Source organism: Paramormyrops kingsleyae, chromosome 25 (genome assembly GCF_048594095.1).
Source record: "Paramormyrops kingsleyae isolate MSU_618 chromosome 25, PKINGS_0.4, whole genome shotgun sequence".
Taxonomy (NCBI): Eukaryota; Metazoa; Chordata; class Actinopteri; order Osteoglossiformes; family Mormyridae; genus Paramormyrops; species Paramormyrops kingsleyae.
The window spans coordinates 32,780,773-32,793,954 of record NC_132821.1 but is presented as its reverse complement, the minus strand read 5'-3'; the positions used below and the strand labels follow the sequence as shown (position 1 = coordinate 32,793,954).

The 13,182-nt window shown below is 47.5% G+C and overlaps 1 protein-coding gene across 7 annotated transcripts in view; it reads right to left on the bottom strand.

Annotated features, from left to right (window-relative positions):
- The window catches only part of fgfr3 (fibroblast growth factor receptor 3), a 41,732-nt gene that overhangs the window by 3,925 nt on the left and 24,625 nt on the right, over positions 1 to 13,182 (bottom strand). For 2 of the 7 annotated variants that reach the window (XM_023812474.2, XM_023812478.2), the window contains exons 6-17: positions 12,283 to 12,406; positions 11,779 to 11,969; positions 8,192 to 8,336; positions 7,372 to 7,556; positions 6,300 to 6,445; positions 5,831 to 5,952; positions 5,075 to 5,185; positions 4,407 to 4,597; positions 3,758 to 3,880; positions 3,085 to 3,155; positions 2,250 to 2,387; positions 2,043 to 2,148 (exon numbers count right to left, since the gene is read on the bottom strand). In XM_023812474.2, coding sequence (XP_023668242.1) covers positions 2,043 to 2,148; positions 2,250 to 2,387; positions 3,085 to 3,155; positions 3,758 to 3,880; positions 4,407 to 4,597; positions 5,075 to 5,185; positions 5,831 to 5,952; positions 6,300 to 6,445; positions 7,372 to 7,556; positions 8,192 to 8,336; positions 11,779 to 11,969; positions 12,283 to 12,406 — 1,653 coding nt within the window. Of the gene's footprint in view, positions 1 to 2,042; positions 2,149 to 2,249; positions 2,388 to 3,084; positions 3,156 to 3,757; positions 3,881 to 4,406; positions 4,598 to 5,074; positions 5,186 to 5,830; positions 5,953 to 6,299; positions 6,449 to 7,371; positions 7,557 to 8,191; positions 8,337 to 9,405; positions 9,548 to 11,778; positions 11,970 to 12,282; positions 12,407 to 13,182 lie in introns of all 7 variants that reach the window. The other 5 variants (XM_023812475.2, XM_023812479.2, XM_023812476.2 and 2 more) reach the window with 4 other exon arrangements.

Below are 13,182 nucleotides of genomic sequence, written 5' to 3'. Positions count from 1 at the left end.
AAGGATTTTACCTTGGAGACGAACTCATTGCCAGTGAGGCTTTACTTTTATCCTTCCTACTCAAAAGAAAATATTGATTTTCATTTTTGATATTTCTGACAGATGCACACCTGCTGTTCATTCATTACTTTCAGCAAATCCATGCATCTCACGTACTCCTGAGGTCTGGAAAGCCGACGTACTTAAAAAATAATAACTCAATACATTAACAGTGTTTCTCCCGATAACCACAGCCACTCACATTTGCATTCAAAACATTCTTATTTACATATCAGCAAACCCCTAATTTAAATGAATTCTGGCAGTTTATTTTAATGATACATTTTGGATTAGAATTGTAGCATTTTTTTTGTAACATTTCAAAATGGCGGTACAATGATCATTTATTTTATTTCATGAATTATTCAGGTGAAGTGATAACTGCCGCTGATGCTGGTTATTAAATCTGACAGAGGCTATACCACTTCCGAGTGCCTGAATAAGGAGACGGTCATCATGTTGACAAATATAAATGGGAATAGTGGAGGACACAGTAGCTGAGGGAAGCCTAATGGTTTTGTAGAAGTGTCAGATACCATCAGCTGCATGTGTATGTGTGTGTAAATGCCACCCACAGCAGGCAAAGGTCTTCCAATGAATAAAACCGGGGGTGGTTGTCTCAACCAACCAGCTGAGCACTGAGTGTGACTGTGACTCTTTATACATAACTGGTTGGTTGAAATAAAATCTCGATCTGGATTTGCACTTGCTGGACCTGAACTTTCTAGCTCTGAACAAAACAATCCATCAGATAACTAAGTGATGGTGAATACGGATCCAGGAAGACTGCGGTGTACAAGCTCACCCAGAAAATATGAGCTGCACCGCATGAATTGTGGGAGAATGTGGTTATATACTGGTTTCCTGTTCACAGTCTTCCCCTGTCATGTGCCCAATGGTGCCTGGGACAGACTGCAACCTCCGCACACCCCACCCGGCTACCCTTACCGGGATATGCGCCAGAAACTGCATAGATGTGCATATGTGTGTATATATAATCTATATTTTTTAAATTACATTTTTATTTTTGAAAATCAACTCACTCAACACTTGTTCGCTACACTGAGAGCTGCGGCTCTTGTGACACCAGCAGATTCTCGCCGCTACACTAATTGGGTGTTAACGCACCATACAGTCACTATACTGTATTATCGCTGTGTTTCCTGTCTGTTTCTTAAAAACAGGTGACTGGACTGCAAATAAACAAAAACTAGCGCAACACTAAAATTATTATCATAACATACATTATTTATAATCTTCTGCGCTGAATATTTAACATACTTAAGGTACGGCCCGGCAATTTATAGTAAGTATTTATTTAGGATTCATAACTCAAGCAGTTCAGGTGATGTAACTGGGAGGTAGAACCTCAGAGTCCATTTTAGGACTTTAAAATTAAACTTCAGGATCAGCAGCCGTGGTCTATTACCGGCCTGTCTGTTCATGGCTTAATTAGACAGCAGGATTTATATCAGCTTACACAGTGGGATAATTAACACAGACAGATAGGAAGGAAGCACAAAGTAAAGAGATGTATTATGGCGGAAGATCAAGGACGAATTTTTGGGGAATATGGCTCAGATTTTAATTGCGTGCCAGTGTCTATAATAAGCATGGAGTTCTGGTTATAGAACCCATGTGCTGAGCTCGACCGGAGACGTCGCTAAGCCGAGGAGAACCTGGAACGTCTGAGGGGCGACCATGACACCTAGGGAGTGAGTGTCGACGGCTGAACAAATCGGACAGCTGGGCATGAGATTTTCATGAGTGGGGGGTATGGACTGGGAGCACTGGCCATCGGGGGGTCCACTGTCAACCGTGTGGCAACGGTACTAGTTGTCAAGCAGCAGGACACCACAGAAAGCCGGAGACATGTCACCGGGACTGGCATAATGCCTTAATCATTGTTTTTTAAAACCTCTGAGCGATGCGGACACAAAAATAGGAAACTTCGGGGTGGGCGGGGGGTACAAGTGGCCATTCGGTGCCCGAGAGCGACTTACGTCAGCGGAGGCCATGGAGAGGACGCGGTCGTGATCTTCCACCAGCTGCTTGAAGGTCGGTCTCTGCAGGGGCACGGGGTGCCAACACTCCCTCATGATCATGTACCTGCAGGGGGCGACATTTCCACCTTTAGCGCCTCCTTCCCGCTTATCGGACGGGTGGGCGTGGTTTATGACGGGTGGGCGTGGTCACGCGGGGCCACTCACAGCTCGTGGGTGCAGTTGGCCGGCTTCTCCATGCGGTGTCCGTCCTTCAGCAGCTTGAAGAGCTCCTCCACTGGGATGCCTGGGTAGGGCGAGCCCCCCAGCGTGAAGATCTCCCACAGCAGCACTCCATAGGACCAGCTGTGGAGGAGAAGAGCCACTTGTTGTTACCCAGAATGCTCAGCCAGAACGGCCCCTCCGCGAGCCCAGTTCTCTACTCCAGTGGCACCAATTCTTCATGCATGTTGGAGGAAATTGGACTTCTCATTAGTTTACCATCATCCCATCTGCGAAGCACCCCAGCCTAAAGTCCTGTGCTGACTGGGATTGGCTCCAAGCCCCCCCGCAATCAGAATAAGTAGTTGGAAGATGGATGGATGAATGAGTTAGATATGTCACTAACTGCTCACTCTCGTTGGTCTGTTATGAGCTATTTTGCATAGTGAGTATCTAATGTTTAATTAAAAAAGATGGGTTATGCATATTCATCACAGTTTAAAGTCGACCTTTGAGATACACTATTGCAGTTTGTGCTTCGGCTGAGTAATCAGTGTTGCTGTAACAACAGGAAACCGGGGAAGATGCATCGGATCTGCAGGCGCGTGGAGAGGACCGGGGGGGGGGGGGAGGAGAGACCCAGTTAAATCAAGATGATAAACGGGAGGATAGAACAGGCCCTGCGCACGTCCATTTGCGCGTAGGTATGGTCCGTGACAGCGAAATAATCCTATTTACAGTTTTTCCTTTTCTGCCGTGACCTGGGACAGCCCGTGGGGATGCGGGGGGGGGGGGGTCGCTGGCATAAGCAGCAGAGCGGCCGGCCCCTGCCCAAACTCACACATCGCTCTGGTGCGTGTAGACCCGGTCGAACAGAGCTTCCGGAGCCATCCATTTCACAGGCAGCCGACCCTGAAACAAAACACACGGGGGAAGCCTGGGTCAGCAGCTTAACCCCACTCGCCATCATCTTCCACCCCATAATAGCCAGTCAGATCGCATTACAGGCCAGTGAGCACGCCCACCATAAGACACCACCTTACCACATGAACACCGGCACCTGAGGTTAATAATGGAAGACACTGACCCTATTGTTTCATGTGGGCCACTTTTTACTGCATGTTTTACCCACATGGAAACCCTGGGGAGGCCAGCACGTGACTGGGGGGCTTAAATACGTAAAATCATAGGTAAAATTCGGCAGGAAGGGCCTAGAATTTCTAAGTATGCTTCTGATGCTACTCATGTACTCTTCTTTAGTATACTGCTCTGATATGGGTGTACTGATGTGATTTACACTCGTTATGAGTGGTGAGTTTTCTTTACCTGTTATAAAGTTGTTGAATTTGGCCTAAGTGTCCACCTACAGTCAACTTTACGCCATTAAGATGGGTGCTATCTCTTCCCAATTTTGGAGCACTGTAATTTTTGATGAATGTCGAATTTTCGCCCTGTTTTCAGATACACTGGTCGGTATTAACAGTTTCTAGCTGCATGCACGGAAATCTACTCACATTTGTTGTCTTTTTGTAGTAGTCGATGTTGTGCACATCCCGGGCCAGACCGAAGTCGGCGATTTTCATAACGTTGTCCTCTGTCACAAGGACATTCCTGGCTGCCAGGTCCCTGTGAATGCACTGTTGAGACAGAAGATAAAGAGGTTATATCCAACAAAATCCAATATAAGATTAAAAGCATTAATCTTCTTTGAGCTCCTTCAAATACAGAACATTGCACTCATTCTGCACCTCATAGATAAGTGTATTTCTTTTAGAAATCATCATTTCAAAATCCGGAAAATCTCAGGGCCAGCAAAGTGATGTCACCCTTAGGCCCTTGATCAAGGCTTTGACCCCCAATTACTCCTGGAACTAAATGATAATTTTAAATTGGTATTTCACCCATCTGCCTGTCTCTAACGTAGCACAGCAACCCAGCATTGAAAATAATGATATACAACCAGTGTTGGGCATTTCTGGTTCAGAAACTACAAATCCAGACCAAGATTTTGTTTCTACCAACCAGTTGAGTATAAAGAGTCACAGTCACAGAATACTCAACTTAGAAGTATAGAAACAAAATCTTGGTCTGGAATTGTAGTTTCTGAACCAGAAATGCCCAACACTGCACACCACTGATGCATATCTCTGGGGGCATACAGACCTTCTGAGAGGCTAGATACTCCATCCCTCTAGCCACCTGATAGGCACAGGATACTAGATCCTTGAAGGTGAGCTGCTCATGGGGCGTCTTGCAGGTGTCAAAAGAGTAGTCCATGCCCGGCGGTCTGCGTGCCCGCAGATACTCCCTCAGATTCCCCTTGGCCGCAAACTCCACCAGCACGTACAGGGGGCCTGGATAAGGGTGAAATGCAGGACAGCAGGGAGATGAAGACCAAATAAGCTCGAGGGACCACACCACCCTGAAGCTCCAGTTTCGGTATAATGGTTTCCAAGAAAGCTCTTTCAGATCCATGGGAAACATCACTTAGGTGTCTCCTTGAATGTGGTTGTCTTGGTAGCTGCACTTCCTGCTACAGTTGGCTTACTTCTTGGCTTCTGATCCCATTGAGAAAAAGAGACCGAAAGCGACAAAAAAACGAGGAGGGCATTTCGGATGGGATTATGCTCACATTTCACATGCAAGTGAAAGAGTCATCGTGAAACACGCTATAAACCAGAGCCACATGGCAATAATGGTGCACAGCTCAGAGTTTTTTTGTAGTCTGAGGTCTCTTTCTCTGTGTAATATGTTTGCGCGTGTTATCTGGTATGTGTACCTACTGGCCTTAGGAGGAAGCTCTGCCAGCAGGTGATAACCTTCGCTCTTACCGTCCTGAGTGCAGGCTCCCAGAAGGTTGATGATGTTTTTGTGCTTCCCGATCATCTTCATCATCTCCATCTCCGACACCAGATCTGACAGGTCTTTGTCAGTGGCGTCATCTGGAGAAGACCAGGAGGCAGACAAGATGTTAAAGCCTAATGTTCACTATAGCACCTCTAAGAACATGTAGAAATACAGACAAGAGACCACAGAAAAGCTCAATTGCACAAAACAGATAGAAGGACCCCCACCAAAGGACCCCAAGGATGTCATTCTCTTAATTTGCTTCCACTGATGTATGCATTTTGGTTATTATTATAAGGACAGGCCTATAACATTAGCAAGGAAATTCTATTATATCTGATTAAGATGCTCCTCATAGAACAGCTATCATTTACTGCCTGGTTCAGCAGTCACAACATGTCAAAGCATCGTAGTGGATTAGAGATTAATTCTTTGATCGACTGGTATAGCGGTAGATAGGAGCCCAGAAATCTGGCAAAAGGCCTATCTAGATATTGCTCTAATTTTACTAGAGGGCCTCTTTCTACTCTGGGGAATAAAAGATTCTTCATGAATAATTCAGATTAAATGACTCATAAAGGTGCTTAGCCTATTGGAATTTAAAAGAGACCTACTTGTTTGACTTTAGCCCACACTGACTGGACCTTGTAAATCCCTGTTGGAGGTTAAATGTAGCCTCTGATTTTTATGCCCATTAATAAGCTCCGTAAGTCTCGTAAATCGTCTGCTCTGACACCCACCTTTCAGCATCTTCACAGCAACTGTTAGGGGCTTGTTGGGTTTCTCCTTGTCAATCCCAATAGCCTCAGCCATGACCACCTGCCCAAAGCAGCCCTCACCCAGTGGTTTCCCTAGTGTTAGCCTGGAAAAGGGGACCAGACCAAAGCAATTGAGCATGGATCCCTTGAGACCCAGTCCTTTGGCTACACCACACTGTATCTGATACTATAACTGCCTCAGATCAGTGTTTCCCAATCCGGTCCTTGGGGACCTGCAGATAGTCCATGCTTTTTGGGAGCTGGGAGGGAGACTGCCTGGGGTCCCTGAGGACCAGGTTGGGAATTACTACCTTAGATCATCAAGCCAGCCAGGGACATGGAGCATGAAATTCTTGCCCAGGATGAAGAAACATTATGTTAAGGAACTGGCCATTTTTACCAATGTTATAAACCTGAATAGGTTTGCCTGATTACCCTGTTCTCGCCTCACCTGTTTCGGGGAAACTCCCATTTAGGATCCGCGGGGAGCTCCAGTTCTGACACGTTGGCTAGCATCGGTCCATCACTGGATGACAGACGGGCAATCCTCACCAATGGGGTGTTGGAATTCATGGACGAGTTGGACTCCAAGGACACCTGCTTGGGTGTAAGAAAAAGATACTGTTCTATAATCTGAATAACGCAGCTAGATGCAGAGCCTGAAATAGTGTAGGGGTTAGGGTGGGAACTTATGTGGATGCTTGGGTAGATGGATCTATAATTTATGTTTTCAACTGCATATTATCAAATTTATATTAGGTTTGTGCCTAGAGGAATATTAGCATAAAGCTTAAAAATCAACTCATGGCCGTGAGTGTAAGCTACAAACAAACAGACCGACCGAGGTGCCTGGTATTCGGCGCAAGTTCCACACAGGGCCGTTCTTCTGTAGGCATGCCTGGGGAGTCTTGCACAATCTCTCGAGGTGTTCAGATACGGACATGTTCCCTTACCTGCCTCATCTCCCGCACGCCCTGCCAGAGATGCCCCTGTGGAGCCTAACAAACCAAACAAGCTCCCGAAAGAGCAGCCTTTCCCACCACACCTTGGATTCTGTGTCAGGTGTTACATCACTCATCTCAAGGAGCCATACATGCAGTAATAATTCTGCTAATGTACGAAAAACAGAAGGAATCTACCCTGGAGGGGCTCATACCACAAAATACATGTTTGCACTGGTAGAGGGTCAAAGCTATGAAAACAAAAGCAGGAAACCGCATCCAGCCCCTTGCCCAGAATGGTGATCGTAACAGCTTGTCTTTCAGCGCCTGTGGTGTTGTTGATTGGGAGGATGCATAATTCGTGTCACTTTCTCTTTTAATGAATTTACTTGAAGTGCACTTGAGTATGTGAGTAGAGTTCATACTTGCATTGTTTGTTTGGGATCAGGTCAAAGGTGTGGAACTGGAATGAATGTACGAACCTTGTGTCTATCAAGAGAGAACCGTCAAGATGTGTCTTACGCGGAATGTGCTGGGATGTAGGGAGGGGATTAAATCTCAAGGAACCTTGTATCTACTTTCTGTTACCTGTCTCTTGAGAGGGAACTTTGAGAGCTTCTGGACAGGAGGGCCGGGCAGCGTCTTCTGCGTGGACATCCTCATGCGGCACAGGATGACGATGACCACGGTGAGGATGAAGAGCACACAGCCGGTCACGTAGATCAGGATGTCGGCGTAGTCGTCGTCCTTACCAGCCTCGTCCACGGCTGCCGGGGTCAGAGTTCAAGGCAAAGTCCCGTCACTTTCCAAAAACTCCATCAAATCAGTCAAAAAGAATGAAAGAATCTATTTTGCATGGATGCTCATCTTACTTTATATGACTTTAATAATGGAGAGGAATAGTTAACAATAGTACTCCTTGTACCCAGCTGTACATAGTTGGTGTCCCTATACCATTTACAGAAATAAAGAGAATTTTAATAGACAAACTGTACATACTGATTCATTTTTTTCCCGTTATATTTGGTCTGTTAAATACAATTAAACTCAGTATTGCTCAGCGAGAATAAACATCACTCAACTTAATATCTCACGTGGTTCCACTTTTACTCCAAGATTCATTTTTGGCTCATTTCCAGTTATTCATTTATCAATGCTGGTGGGTACAAAGCAGGGACACTGTTGTTTTCAACTATTCCTCTCTCGCAAAAATCAATAGATTTGTACCAGCACACTCCTTACATGGAGTTATTGACTTAGCTTTATTATAAGAGTTATTAGAAACCCATATGTTATAGGTAATCGTGTTGACAATGATAAAATACTAGAGTGGAACTGTAAATGGTGACCAGAAATGGCACGTAGAAAAGAGGAAGAGGAAGCACTGGGAGAGGATGTGTACCTGGGAGCACTGTCAGCCAAGCAGAGTGGTAAGCGTACCCAATAGAGTTCCCCGCTAGACAAGTGTACTCCCCTGCATCCTCAAAGGACACGTTGGCCAAGAACAGAATCTCTAGCTCCTTATCCGTGGTGTTTATGCCGGCCGTCTGGGACACAGGGGAGACAGGGGGGGAAAGAGGACAGTTCATAAGCGTGGAATCCCAAAAGGGAAGAGTATCCCCACACCAAGAGAAGGTCCAGAGCAATCACCAGGGTACAGTAGAAAAACCGCAGCGAGTCCAACTCCCAGCTGGCCCAGAGGTGGGTTAGAAAGCACCTTACCCAGTAAAAGCACCATAGGGAAAATAAGAGCAATTACTTAAACGCAGGGGCAACCAGTGAAGCACCACCTAGAGGCTGGGAGGACTCCTACTGAGAACTCCACAAACATTTTTGGAAAGAGCTTCACACAGCTCCACACGGCACACTCCCTATTACTTAAGCTCATGGGAGTTTCACTTACACAAAAATGTTCTGTGGGCAGAACGAAAAGTGATTGGTTCAGAGAGATAACCAATCAGATTGCAGAGGAGGTGAGTCCAAGCAACTACAGGTGACAGGACCAACCACTCTGATGTCTTTGTCCCGCCTCCCCTAGTTGCTTGGACCCACCTCCTTTACAATCTGATTGGTTGTCACACTCAACCAATCATTTTTCGTTCTGCCTTCCGAACATTTTTATGCACCCAAAGCCTGTCTCCCCGTTCTGCTGACACTGCTTATCTTAATGAGCTGTTCCATCAGAAGCGGAAGGTGGAAGACTGGCTTTGTTCACCGCCAGTTACCCACCCACTGCAGCGACACCAGGTGTTACGGGGATCCATCTGGCCGCGGGGCACGATCTATGAAGATCGATGTGTGCTGAGCGGCGGAGCTCTTAGAGGCTATGCCCTACTTACAAGCTCAAGATGTTTCGATGCGGCCGCGGTAGCAGCTGCTAAAGTGGGCAGATGCATGATGACTTCAGTGCTAGCGGTGGTGGTTGCGGTGAGCTGGGGTGGGGGCCGGGGGGGGGGGGGGTAGGAGGGGGGCTGTTTCACTGGTGAGCAAGAGACCCCAAAGCCAGGTGGAAACAAAGGGGTACCCAGGGAGGGGGATCCAAACCCACCAAGCACTGCAAAAAAGGGTGTGGAGGGGGCAGGTTTGGGGTGCATGGATGGACCTGGGGTCCTTTACCTGATTTTACAAAAAGCCAGAAGGAATTCTCAGATTTTCCTACAAAATTAACGGCCCGGCAGCCATATTTGCCTCCATCCTCCTCTGTGACATTGAACAGAGCCAGCGTCATGAGGGTCTCGGTACGGTCACTGATCTCGGTCTGTAGGGACACACAGAGGGGTGAGCTATGGCAGCCTGCGGGGGGGGGGGGGGGGGGGGGCGGACAGACAGCCGAGAGGCCTGCAGCCCCCCGCTGGCCCATGATTTCATCTGGTGAGAGGCATACAAACACTCAGACAGACAAGGGAGCCTCGAAAACAACCACAGCGGGAACTTCAGTACATGACATGTTCCAGTCAGGCTCTTCAAACCTTATTTGATCATGGTCGGTTTTGACATCGCTCAAGGAGAACACACTGGAAACACTGCATTCATAACACAGTATGCTACAAAATAGCATAATAATTCTTGTCTGTGCCTGAACCAAATTTTAAGGGCGGGACAGTGGTTTAGCACTCTAGTCAAGCACCTCTTCTGTTGTCTGTTTGAATCCCATTTCTACTCTTTGTGTGTGTCGATTATGTATACATTGCATTGTGGAGACCAAATCATCCATAGAACGTGATAAAAGCCTGTTATTCTGATGTTGTGGGGGACCATTTTAATTCAATTTTATAACATTGTATGACTGCAATGACTTACTTATGGTCATGGTTAGGGCTGGGAAAAGGTTAGGGTTAGGGTTAGGGTTGTCATTGTTGGGTTTAGGGTTTTTCCCATAGAAATGGATGGACAGTCTGTCATGCCCTGCTTGTCTAATCCTCCTATGTGCCACGCCCCCCCTCATTTACCTCGTGTGGAATCCCGGTGTTCCCAGCTGTGTCTAGTTGTTGTTAATTACTCCTGTATATTTAAGTCCACGTTCGAGTATGTTTCCTCGTCCGGTCATTAACGTTGTGTTGTTACTGTATAGTCCTGCTTGTTTCCGCATTGATTAAACACCTCATTCGCCCAATTTTTGGAGTCCTGTTCCTGTTTCCCTGGTTCGAGCCACGCAGTACATGACACAGTCCCCACAAAAATATGAATACAATTGTGTGTGTGTGTGTGTGTGTCTGGAGGTTCCACGGTCATCTTGTGATGTGTAGGATTCCTCTAGGTTCTCTGGTTTCCTTCCACAGTCCAGAGACATACAGTTTGGCAAAGTGGTGTCTCTAATTTGCCTGTATTGTATGACTGGGTATGTGTGTGCGTGCCCTGTGATGGACTGACATCCTGTCCAGGGTTCTGCCACGTGCTGCCTAGAAGACAAACAGATTGACTAACCAAATTATACTTGGATTTTCAAACTTTACTGAGCGCCTCTGCTCTCATATTAGCTGAAACAACATTTTTCCTTTATCGGCCTGCTCCCTGCGCACCCCCCTCCCGGCGACCCGGCGGCTACAAAACGCTTCGTTTACATTTTTAAAAAATACGACGTGGGCCCATATGAGCAGAGGAGAGTGACGGCAAGTCGCCGGTAAATGCTGCTCCAATTATGTGGATCTAAAACGGTCCGCGGGCGCGGGGGCGGGGGCCGGGGCGGGGGCCGCTCTGCTGGCTCAGCCCTCTCCGTGCCGCTCAGTTTTTCCGCGGCGGGGACCTCCTCCTACACGTGGGGCCGCGTCTCGCTGATGGCCCCCGTGCCGCCACCCCGGCGGTTAGTGTGCTCCAAACCAGATGTGCTCTCTGCCGGCGTCGCTTGGGAAGGAAAACAGGCCCTTCACTTCTAAAGGAGCAATTCCATATTTAAAAATAAGAGGGATTTACCCCCACGCCTGTAACGCTCACTGGCGTTCGAGGGTCGGCTTAAGGGAGATGAGGAAAAACAATTAAAGCCGCAGATCTCGAGACTTTAAAAATCCTTTAATCCGGAGGTCCTAAGCTCTGGTCCTATGGACCGGCAGTAAAATCCACTTTTCACTCCAAACTTCCTCTTAATTAGGCCTAATCGGGATATCACAAGATACTGCTTTAGATGCCACATCTAGTAACAACTCCAGCTCAGTCAAACATAGGTAAGAGGTTAGACTTAATCTAATACCTCGTATATACTCAGGACACTACTGATACAGCTGTGTGCATTTTATTCTTTTAGAAATAACAGACTGCAGCCCTACGCTGGAGAAGGAACATGGATGGATGGAATGTGCAACTACCAATTATCACCATATGTACGGAACAAGGTGTGACTGTGAGCTAGGCCTGCTTTAGCGTTTACGGGGTCTAAAATTAGTGGGGTCTTTGAAAACACTGTGGATGGGTCAAACTTCAGCGTAACTCAACGAATTGCGCCACTCAGCCTCTCCTGGAAAGCCAATCCCGGGGGGGGGGGGGTTGGGGGGTTACCTTCAGGATGTTGACATAGGGCACGCCGTCGGGCCCGTAGCGGCTGCCGTTGACTTCGATGTGCTTCAGCCACTGGATGTGAGGTTGGGCGTCACTGTATACTTTACAGTGGAACTCGACGTCACTGCCGACTACCACCGTCTGATTGGCCGGGAGGCCTGCCTGGAGGATGGGCCTGTGAGGAGATCGCTCTGGGGGGGGGGAAAGGGGGGTGTGGACACCTCGTTAGCATTCATCAACTTGGAATACCCCCAGCAACACCTCCTGACAATGTGGAGTGAGCCGCTCGCACACAGGTGAGATACTTGGCCCTGAAGCTGAGCTTTTCAGTTGCTCTGAGGCTAAGGAACGTTGTAACACGATCATGGCTACCTTCAGGGAGGCGGTGTTGTGTTTGGGTATCACCCAAAGCTGTGGCTGTCTGCTCCTTCACTTATGGAGCTCACGCGGTTTGGTCCCTGTTTTGAGTAACGTGATTGGTCCGCGCCGGTCACATGACCTTACCCAGGACATCCAGCTGGTAGGTGTGGCTGATGGTGCCGTACTTGTTCTGCACTACGCAGGTATAATTGCCCCGGTCGGATGGCACTGCGCTCTCCATAACGAGGCTCCACTGCTGGTGTCGAAGCTGAAGGAGGAAGAGGAAGACAGTTAGCTACTGAAAAATATAGGACTTTGTGATTTTAGACTTGGGACAGAAAAGCATTTTGTGATGTATTGGGATGTATTCTCTCAAAAATGTATGTTGCTTTGGATAAAAGTGCATGATAATGAAATGTAACATAACCCATAAACCATAAAGCCCCAAATTTGGCTATACATTTAATGTATTTAAAAATAACCAAAACTGAGTTGACCCCTGGAAATCAGAATGGAACAGCCCAGCCACATGTAAATATCATGGCGGGAGCTTGGTACGGCCGCATGGTTACACCGCGTGAGCTCAATCAGGCTCTGGCAGGCAGTAGGCCTGAGTGGGCTGTCACATGTGAGGCATGTAACCACGGCGACGGGAAGGCAGACCCCCTAGCAAGATCTGAGACATTCCTCCCAAACCCACCAACAAACTTTCACACTGTGTGTCTGCCTGACTCCACCCGCCCCTCCCGTAGTGGTCCGCTCTGCTCAATCGCCCGGACTCTAATGAACGTATTAGCTCCTGTGCAGAGTTCAACATTTTTCACTGCAGGAGCGTATTATGGGGTTTCCAGCACCAGGTTAAATGGCATTAAACCTGCCCAGCCACACAGGGAAGCCCCATCAAAGCTGCTTCTGATTAAATGGCAGCTTTTCCATCTGACCATGATGCCTTCCCAGGCTGGCAAGCAACTCTGTGCTCTGGGGGCAAACGGGGGCTGTAATTCGGGTCACAGTTACCCTGAATGTTTGTTTATGAAGAGCATC